The sequence below is a fragment of the Prinia subflava genome, chromosome 23 (genome assembly GCF_021018805.1).
Source record: "Prinia subflava isolate CZ2003 ecotype Zambia chromosome 23, Cam_Psub_1.2, whole genome shotgun sequence".
NCBI classification, from domain to species: Eukaryota; Metazoa; Chordata; class Aves; order Passeriformes; family Cisticolidae; genus Prinia; species Prinia subflava.
This window is the reverse complement of record NC_086269.1, coordinates 5,481,045-5,491,095: the sequence shown is the minus strand read 5'-3', so window position 1 is coordinate 5,491,095 and position 10,051 is coordinate 5,481,045. Positions and strand designations below refer to the sequence as shown.

The following is a 10,051-nucleotide window of genomic DNA, read 5'->3' as shown; positions in this document are numbered from 1 at the left end:
CCTGGTGGTCTATAAATTCCCTTCCAAACCATTTTCAGACTTTATGATGCACAGCCTCTGCCCCACTCCTGCCTGGTGTGCCACCCTCTCAGCAACGGCAGTGGGGTGGCAGCCGTGGCCACTGGGGACACCGGGGGCACAGGAGGCGAGGCAGACAGGTTCCCTGCTGCTGTTGGAGCTGGTTAAACATTGTCCCAGGCCAGTTAGGTAACACAAACTGCAGCGAGAAAGAAATGAAACTGCCTGAGCAAACAAGGCGCACTTGGCAGGGCACCAGCCTGCGTGACAAAGTGCTCCCCTCTCCCTGCCAGCCTGCTGGGGTTATCTGTTTACGGAGAACAAACACCTCGCCCACAACCCCAAACTCGAGGGACAGCAGCCAGGAGCACAGCCAGCCCCTCTGAGAGCCAGCCTGGAGCTGGGCTTGCCCTGTGCCTGTGTCTGCTCACAAATGTCACCGTGCACGGCCTGGCCACCCCCACGTGTGCCACTGCCCCTCCTGCCACCCTCAGCCTGCTCTCTGCAGGACCTCCAGGAGGTCAGGGATGGACCTGGAGCACCCTCCACTCACTGGAGCCAGCAGACACCAGCCAGGAAAACCTGTTCCCTGGGGAGGGTTATGCAAGGAACCTGACGGAGGCCTGGCTGCAGCCCAGACCATGGACTGGCTCCAGGTTCACACCCAGGGACTGGGACCTCTTCTTGCACTACAGGGCAGCCCTGATCTCCTCATCCCAGCTTGTATCTAGGAGCAGTACAACTTCAGCCCAGCGTGCTGGAAGGCAAGGAAAAGAGGTTTTCCATATGAGACCAGGCATCCCAGGTGGACCAGCAGGGCAACTCCATATATAAACAGCAGTTGAATCCACAAGAAAGAAGATGGGTCTGGCCCATGGGCACCTTCTGCCCCTGCAAAGCAGGTGGGTTATGCCCTTGGTGTTGCTGCAGCATCTCTAAGAGGATGCTCAAGCCACCAACCTCGCCCTCAAGCTGAGGGCAGGCACACTGGGAGCAATTCCAGCTGCTTCAGCCAGCACAGCTCACAGGGGACAGCCCAGCTGGACTGATTGAGACCTTGCTTTGAAGGGTTTGCTGCTCCCTTTTGCAATGTGCCCCACTCCTGGAGGAGTGCTGGTGGGGGATGTTGAACTGCCGTGTCTCTGGCAGTAATGAAGGGCAGTAGGGGAACATGGGCAGATAGGACAGAGAGAATGGTTTTAAATTAATGGAGGACAGATTTAGATTAGATATTAGGAAAAAAAATTTCCCTATGAATGTGGTGAGGCCTGGTACAGGTTGCCCAGAAAAGCTGTGGCTGCCCAAGCCCTGGAAGTATTCAGGAACAGGCTGGACAGGGCTTGGAGCAGCCTGGGATCGTGGAAGGTGTCCCTGGCCATGGCAGGGGTGTGGAATGAGATGAACTTTATGTCCCCTACCAACCCAAACTGTTCTAGGATTCTGAGATTCTATGATAAATGACTGGATCCCCCTGCCAAAAATGCATCTCAGGCTTTGCAAAGCACCTTTATCATCTGGGCAGCAAAACCTCCCCTCACCCTCCTGCTGGTGGTCTGGCTTCTTTCCTCAGTCCCTCCAGGCAGTGGCTGAAGCCATTTAGAAGGATGTGGCTGAGCTTTTGCCTGGGCATGCCAAACCTGTCCAGCTCCAAGCTCAGAGGGCAGGTCCCAGGGCTTTTCTCTTTGGGGGTAAGCAGGAACTGAGCAGTGCCCAGTGTCCTGTGTGCCCCCATTCAGCAGCTCCTGGGCACCAGCAGAAGGTCAGGGAGGCACCAAGATCCTCTGGTGCCCAGCAGTGTTCAGAGAGACCCACTGTGAAAAGCAGGGTGTGCCAGCCTGGGGTCACTGCTGCTTGCCACGTTCATGGCAGGAACATATCAGAGAGCCTGCTTGGCCTCCAACACCCTGAGTTCCTTCCTGCCACCCCCAGACAGATCCTGTGGGCTGGAGAGACCATCTCAGCACCCCTGAGACAACCTGCTGGCCTCCTCACAGCTGGGCCGGATGGGGGAGGCAAGATGGCAATGGGCAAGGAGGGGAACATGACGTGTTTGGGCTGCCAGGTCATTGTAGTCCCCCCTCTCCTGAGATGTGCTCCTTGTGCCAGCCAGGCATTGGGAGAGGCCGGAAGAGAGCCAGGCTGGAGAATGAGCAAGCATTAATCATACTGTAGTGCCTGTGCTGCTCCTTGGTATCCCTTCATGTCTCCCTGGCCAGGCTGTGACTGGGGAGGAGTTGTGGGGGAGTTGGGGGATACCCCTCCCCAAATCACCCAGGACTTTGCTTCCCCTCAGCCTGCAGCTGCTGAACTCTGGCTTGGGGCCAGTGCTCAGGAAAGGCCAGTGCCAGGGCTAGAATTCCAGAGGGTTCTCAGAAGGGCCGGGGTTTGGGAGGGGGTGCAAGATGCCCCTCCATGGGTGGCTTTGAGCCCACCTCACCCTGAGGAAGACCCTGTGACTCTGTGGCAGGCAGGACATGGTGGCAGAGGAGGTTCATGCCACAGGACATCCCAAGTAACACGAGCCTGGTCCTCACCATGTGCTTAAGAAAAACAAGAAAAAATACAGGTAGGTACAAAACCCCAACAAGCCAACAAATTTAATCATCTTATATACCCACTTGAAAAGGAGGAAACCACATGCACCTGGTAGGTGCCTGGGTTGGTGTCCCCTTCTATGGCTGGCACAGCACCAGTCTGTGCCCTGTGACATCACTTCAGTCCAGCTGAGCATCAGCACCTGCCACCACACACCTGTGTGCCCCACAGCACACACTCTCACACAGGAACCTCTTACTCATGAAAAAATATATCTGTACATTCACTCTGTGCTCTTTTTGGGTCTTACATAAATTAGAAGCTACTTTGGGGGAAAAGGCCTGTCTCTAGACAGAACCCAGGCTGGAAAGGCAGCACGGCCCTGCTGTCCCATGTCCTCTTCTCGCTGGGGCCTTTCTGGGGCCGGGTGAAGCTCCACAATATTCCCATCTTCTCTCAGCAGGTGCCACACTGAGAAGCTGCTACACAAAGGGGTCTCACCCAACCCACACGCAGTGAACGGGGCAGGGGCACCTTCGGCACGGTGCAAGCAGTGAGAGGGAAGAGCCCCCACCTGGGACAAGCTCTGTCCAGTCACAGTGACATAGATGTGCTGCTCCTCTGCCCGGGCAGGAGGTGGGTGACAGCAGGAGACCTTCTGGGCTCTCACAGTGAAGGCTTGAACTTCTCGTCCCCTTTGCATCTGTTCAGGCTTCAAAACAGCCACAGTCCCCGCGGCTCCAACTGGAGGTACGGATCCAGCAAGGGAAGTCACAGTTTGCAATAACCTACTGGAGCCAAAATATGGGCTCTGAACAGCTCAGTGCTGGAAGTCACCCGCACACACCAGCGTGCCCACGCGAGGGTCGGAATTCCACACGCTGCATGGGGCAGCAGCTTCCAGATACAGCTGCAGGCAAAGTTTCCTGTCAAGGAGCCCGGCTCAGGGCTGGCCCTGAGGGGCCTATCAGACTGTGGCTCATCCAGGACTCCTACAGCTCCTTGTTCCTGTTGAGCACCTCCTCTTCTTTCCAGCCGCTGGAGTTCTTCCCAAACTTGTACACCAGCCGCCGTCCATCGACCCTCTCCAAGATCTCTCGTTTGTAGTAATATCTGTGGGACACAGAGGTGCAATCAGGGCCCTGGTTGTGTCCCCACGCACTGAGGAGCTGCTGGAGGGCTCAGGCTGAGCCCCGGTGGGGCTGAGTTGGCTGTGTGGGGCAGGTGCCCACCCCCAGCACAGGGTGAGGCGCTTACCGCATGGCTCTGCTCAGCTTCTCGTAGGTCATGCTGCTGTTTTTCTTCTTCTGGCCCCAGAGCTGAGCCACCGCCTCTGAGCGCAGGAACTTGAAGACGCCCTCCCGCCGGTCCTCCCACTTCATCAGCCCCTCGTTCAGCTCAGGGTGGATCAGGATGTCCCGGATGAACTCCCACAGGTGGGTTCCTCTTGGGGCTGAAAGAGGAGACTGAGCTGTGAAGGAGGGAATCTCCTGCAGGTCCTCTGGACCACCCTAATCCCCCTGCCAAGGCCCTTCCTCCCACACTCCCTGTGAAGCCAAGAAGCAGCCCAGGCTGCAGGGCTCACGTACAGTGCTTGCTCTTGCGGTTCTCCAGGCAGTCTCTGCTCTCCTTGCTGAGTTTTCGGGGCCGTCCCCGTTTCCGCTTGCCGTGTTTGCTGTCCCCTTTTTTGCTGCCTGCAAAGTGGTCTGTGCACACAGAGAGGGGCACACATCAGGCTGGGCAGCACACGCTGGGCTGCAGCCCTCTGCCTGTCCTCCTGGGCTTCTCCTGGGAGCCTTTTCAGGCCTGGATACCAGTGAAATATCCCCTGAGAGAAAGGTCACCCCATTCCCCCCAGCCTCATTCCACCCTCATCCCCAACACTATGCTTAGGGCAGCATGCTGCTCCTTCCCCAGACCCTACTGCTTCCTTGTATTCCTGGTGTTCCCAGTATCCTCACCAGCTGGGATCAACACCAAACTCTGATTTCTGTGCCCAGGATCCCTGGCTGCAGTCTTCACCCCTCTGCGACCATCCACCCCTTCCCACCAGGACCACACTGCTCAGCTATCCCAGCCCTGCCCATCACCCTGGTCAATGGAGAGAAACAGAAGCAGAGCACTCAGGAAAACAGCCCTTTCCCTCCTTCTCAGTGTGAGGATGGGTGTTCAGGTGTTGTCCCTAAATCACTGCCAGGTAGGAAGTGCAGAACTGCCCCAGAGCCAGCCCTCCCCTCCCAGCTCCTGTCTGGAAGCAAACAACTCACCATCAGGGAAGAGCTTTGATTCTGCAGGGTCGAGGTCGAGGTCACTTCCACCGGAGTCCTGCGAGTTGGGGCTGTGGGACATCACAGGCCCTGAGAGGCAAAGGATCAGGGCTCACACTGCTGAGCATCTGGAGGCTTTTCCCCCTCGTTCCCACCCCCTCCCCTACCACCAGAGTGCTGCAAGACCCAAACCCACCCCTGTCAAAACACTGACCTGAGACATCAGAGCTGCCTGGGGACATGGCACCTGGCAAGCAGGTGATGTCTGTGAAAGGGTTTGTGGGCTTTAGGTCCTCCAGGGAGTCCTTGGCACAGGGATTTCCCAGCTCTGGAAGGGGCAGAGAAGGGAAGAAGGGGTTAGCCTTGCTGCCATCAGTATGTGATCCCTGGGGTAAAGGCTTGGCCAGGGGCCCTCTCTTACCCAGGTGGCTGGTGTTCAGGAAGGTCTGGGAAGTCGCATCCTCTTTTTCCAGCAAGTCAATGATCCAGTTCAGCTCATCAGAGGCTGCAGAGGTGAAGGACTGGGATTAGCAATGCCTGTTCCATATGAAGGGGAATAGTGCATACTATTGGGAGTGGGACGTGAACCCAGCCATGCTTGGACTCTGGTCTATGCCCCCACACCCTCCATGCCGCCCTGCAGTGCCCAGGGGATCCTGCAGGGCTCTCAGGCTCATTCTCCAAGCTGCCAGGCCTGCAGAGGAAGGAGATCTTGCCACACTCACTGATTTCGTGCAGGCGGTCGTAGAGCTCGTCCCCCAGGGGCCCGAAGATGTGGCGCATCTCGTCCCTGCTGCAGTGGCACAGCGTGTGCCCGTCCATGTTGCAGCAGGAGAAGTCGATGGAGCTGGCGTCGTACTTGTTCTTCTCCACGTGGTAGCTGATCCACTCCAGCACCTGCACCTTGGTCCAGAAGTACGGGAGCTCGCTGAACCACTCCGGCTTGTCTGCAAGGGACGGAGAGCGGGGCTCAGGGCAGGGTGGCCGTGCCAGCACCGTGTGCTGCTGGTGGCCACTGGACACCTGGTCTGGTGGCCATCCTGGGGGGCACAGCAGGCCCTGCTCTTGAAGAGCTGTGGGACTGAAGTGTCCTTAGTGCCCTGCCCTGCAGACAGCAGTGACCCCACTCTCCCCCCACTGCTGGTTTTGGTGCCGTTTGTCCTGTTTGTGCTGCGATCCACCCCGCTCTGCTGGTGGGTTTCTCGTGCCTCCCTGAGCACCATCACGGTCCCCCAATCACCAGGACTGCCCTTCCAAACTGCTCCTGGTGAGCTCTGGCAGCCTGTCCCCTGTGCTGTGCTGTGGGAGGAGGACAATGACTCTCCCATCTCCTGTATAAATCAGATATGCTCCCAGCAGCCACACCTTGTGCCACCCAGGGTGCCCTCCCACAACCTTTTGGCCTTCTCCTGGGGAAAGTGAGGCATGGTGGAAGCTGCTGACCTGTCCTATCAGGACAAGGACCTTGCAGTGCTCTTCCCAGGCAGTGACACTGGCTCACAACTGCCCCCTGTGCCGGCTCCCCAGTGCCACCACTGCCACTGCCCTGCTCCTACCTGTGCCCTGTGCTGGGGGCTGGCTGGCGGGCAGGCCAAGCCCCAGGCTGCTGTCATCCCCAAGGTGTCCCAGCACGTCCAGGGCCGGCTGCACCTCGTCCGGCTGGTACATGGCGCTGATGTAGTTGGAGAAGATGTTGCTGATCTCACAAGATCCTGCCATCGAGCTCTGTGCCGGGAGGTGACAGTGAGCCCCGGCCCCGTGGAGGCAGAGGACTCGAGCCCGCAGCACCCGCAGCACCCACAGCACCCGCAGCGCCCCAGAGTCAGGCTGGGTGAGGTCGGGCTGTCCCTCCCTCCGCCCATCGTCACCTCTCAGGTCACTTCTGCAGAAATATGCACCCAGCACCTGCTGGCTGGGGCCGGGGCCTGACTCACCTCCTCCTCAGGGGCCAGCAGAGAGGGAGGCTGAGTCGGAGCACGCTGGGGACGTGGCGTCACTCTGCTGGTGAGGAGCCTGTCCCCAGCAGCCTGGCCTCGCCCTGCTGCCAGCCAGCAAGAGGTGACAGCGAGAAGGCGGCTGGCAGAGTGACACACAGCCCCTCCGTGGGCGGGGGTCCGGGCACTCGGCCACTCCTGAGCCCAGTGGCACAGCCCCGGCCACCAACTCCAGTGCTGTCAACCGGTCGCAAAAAGCACATCCCGATCGCTGCAGCCACGAGGGGACCAAGCCCCTGCCCGGCCCTCGCAAAAAGCCGAATGGTGCTGCCTGCTCTACAGGCCCAGGGCTGGAGGGGAGCTGCTGTCTGTCCCCCCCAGGGCAGCAGAGCAGTGGTGGACCGAGGAGAGGCCAGAGTGCATCCCCCAAGGAGCACGGCGAGGAGAGCAAAGCAGCTGGCCTGGCCTCAGGGACGTCAACAGGCCTCGGCAAAAAACAAAAAGCTTTGGTACCTTCTGTGGTGGCAACTCCAGGATAACCGGGTGGGTGGCGGGTAATCCAGAGAGGAGCGAGGGCAGACGGAGCCCGGCTGGCCACTAGGCACTGCTCATGGGCCCCGGGAGGCTGGTGCCGATGGGCAAGCCCTGCCCGTGTCTCTGCTTTTATAGCTTGGGCGGCGTAACAATCTGGCAGCCCGAGGGGAATTCCAGCCCCAAACGTTCATGCTCCCAGATCCAGGTGATTTGCATAATATGAACCACCGGGTCCCAGCCCTGCGCTGCCTTGCCGGGAAATCTGGGTTGGCCAGTTTAATCATTGCCAGAGCCCGTGCCCCGGCGGTGCCCAGAGTTTCACCCACACCGCCTTCACGGGCTGCTCTCTTGCCAGGCTCATGTTTGTTTGCTCACAGCAGCAGGTTCACTCAGTCCTGCAGCCCAAAACACCCATGGGGGCTGCAGATCCCCCCGGGGACACAGAGCTGGGACACTGCCCCTGGCACCCGCCTGCCCAGGTGGGCAGCCCTGGAGCGTGTGTGGGTGCCCTGGCCATGCCTGGAGCTGGATGGCACAGGCACGGATCACCCAGGGCAGGAAGAGGGTCTCAGTGACAAGCAGGACAAATGCTGGGGACAGGGCATGTGCTGGGAGCAGGGCTCAGGTGGGGGCAGGGCTCAGGTGGGGACAGGTGGTTTTTGTGGGGGTAGAGCAGAGGCCAGGCAAGTGTGTGAGAATTGCTGCTCTGTTGGTCAGAACGGGTCGATTTGTGCCTGGGGAGGTCTGGGACAGGCTGCAGAGCTGTGGCAGCCCAGGCCCTGCCATGTCACACACGCCTGGCACCGGCAGGCATGCACACTCACCAGGGACCTGTGCCAAGGGGCAAGGCAAGGTTGTAGGCTGCATTTGGGGAAGCAGCTTTGTGGCTCTTTCCCCTCTGGCCTTGGACAGGGGTGCCTGGGGCCCTTTTGAGGTACATTCTTGCTTGGTTTAGCCCAGTGCTGGCAAGGGAGCCCCAGGCCAGTCCCAGCCAAAGCTGGGGCACCCCTTTGCCTGGTCCTGCTTCTTTGCCAAGCCAGCCAGCTCCATGCCACATGCAGACTGAGGCAATCCTGGGCACCTGGGAGCAGAGCAGACCCTGGCATCACACAGCTGCCTCTTTGTCACTTCAGAGTCCTTATCACCTCAAACCTGGCAGCAAACCCCCTCCAGTGACACTGTGGTGACAGACTGTTGCAAACGTGGGTACTCCAGCTTGGCACATGGACCAGCAAGGACAGGGTGGCTCATGTCCTGTCCCTTGTGTCACATCCCCCAGGCCCAGGGGCAGGCAGGGCAGTGTGGCAGCCAGGATCCCTGTTGCTCCCCTACCCCAGCTTCATTCCTCCGCAGCACAGTCACGGGTGCTGGGTGCTGCCAGGCCCTTCTGTTTCCTGGACACAGCATCCCACAGGGACATCCCCGTGCCAGGGGGGAGCCCCGTCCCTCACTGCCACAGGGCAAGCCTGGGCCACCAGGGAAAGCATTCACAGAGCCTGACCATGCATCCAGCCAGGGATGGAGCCCAGGGCTGGAGCCCGGGGCTCCCCAGTGCCCAGGGACCTGGCTGCCCACTGGGCTGGCAGGGTGTGTGGTTGGGAGGCTGCCCCGGGGAAGGTTTTTCCACTCACTGCTGCACTGCAGGTGTCCCTGGAGCAGGGTGGGACGTGCCAGCATTGCGCCATCCCCTGGGCCACCAGCCAAGGGGCGATGAGGTGGCCGTGTGGCATTTGAGAGTCTCCTGCCCGGGCAACGCGCAGCCCACCCACAGCTCTTCCCAGGACAGGGAATCCTGGTGCTGCCTGGCAGGGCTGGCTGGCACAGAGCACCCTGAGCACCCCCTTCCAGGTGTCCCTTCCCTGCAGGCTGACCTCGGGGAGGCACCACAGCCACTCTCTGCCCCCTGGCAGTGCCACCATGGAAGAGGGGCTCCCAGTGGGTGACACCCTCAGCCTCTGATGTGTGCTTGGTGTAGTGGGAGCCCTCCTGGTCCTCCTCTGACTCAGCCTGCCCCTTCCTTCCCCTGTGTTTGGGTATCAGGGGGTCAGGGGATCTGAGCTATCCTCCCCAAGCCCCTGCAGGTACTCTCCAGCTCTCCTGCCTGCAGGAATGCCCTTCCTGCCCCTTTCTCCACTGATGTGCCACAGCCTGGGTCCTGCAATGGGCCCTGGGGAGATCACCATGGGCAACACCCCCTGGAGATGCTGAAACACTGTGCTGGGGGCTTGGGAGGGCATAAGCCTTTCCTCAAGTGTCCCCAGGGGCTCCCTAAAGCCATGGGGCACAGCAAGGTGCAGAATGGTGCCCATGGCACCCTCCCCTGCCCAGAAGCAGCCACAGCCCTGATGGGCAGCTCCTCCTCAAGCCTGAGGATGGGTGGCACAGGGCTGCCAGCACGTCTGGCTGGCAGCTACCAGGGCTGTGTCCCTGCTGTCCCCTTGCTGCTAGCCCAGTGCACCTTCAGGCATGCCAGGTGCTGCATGGCACAGGGTGCTGCCAGCCCAGCCTTGGCATCTTGCTGCAGCAAGGAGGTGGCCATGAGTGTGGTGTGACATGGTGACAGGATGACTGGCAAGAAAAAGTGTCTGTGGTGCCACAAATGGCTGAGGCACCAGCTGGGAGCAGATGCTGAGATGTCACCTGTCCTGCCAGAGGGAGTTGGGCCCATGAAACCCCCACGTTTGGAACCCAAGGCTGCCCTTGCCCTGGCAGCACCATGGTGGCTGTTGGTAGGGAGGCTCATGGCAAGGTGACAGCCACGTC

The 10,051-nt window shown here is 60.0% G+C and overlaps 1 protein-coding gene across 1 annotated transcript; it reads right to left on the bottom strand.

The window, feature by feature from the left end:
• Positions 1-2,600: 2,600 nt before the first annotated feature.
• On the bottom strand, positions 2,601-7,428 carry ELF3 (E74 like ETS transcription factor 3). The gene is made up of 9 exons (XM_063418286.1): positions 7,268-7,428; positions 6,377-6,545; positions 5,546-5,767; positions 5,242-5,325; positions 5,035-5,148; positions 4,821-4,910; positions 4,143-4,259; positions 3,811-4,006; positions 2,601-3,666 (listed from the first exon to the last, which is right to left on the bottom strand). The coding sequence occupies exons 2-9, from the start codon at positions 6,537-6,539 to the stop codon at positions 3,546-3,548; spliced, it is 1,107 nt and encodes a 368-aa protein (XP_063274356.1). The 5' UTR covers positions 6,540-6,545; positions 7,268-7,428; the 3' UTR covers positions 2,601-3,545.
• Between the last annotated feature and the right edge of the window lie 2,623 nt (positions 7,429-10,051).

Bases quoted from the DNA above. Each gene is read 5' to 3' on its own strand.
- ELF3 (XM_063418286.1), bottom strand. From the start codon at position 6,539: ATGGCAGGATCTTGTGAGATCAGCAACATCTTCTCCAACTACATCAGC. The intron at 5,326-5,545 runs GTGAGTGTGGCA...TCACCTCTGCAG, and splicing joins CGACCGCCTGCACGAAATCA to CCTCTGATGAGCTGAACTGG. The intron at 3,667-3,810 runs GTAAGCGCCTCA...TGTGTCCCACAG, and splicing joins AAGCTGAGCAGAGCCATGCG to ATATTACTACAAACGAGAGA.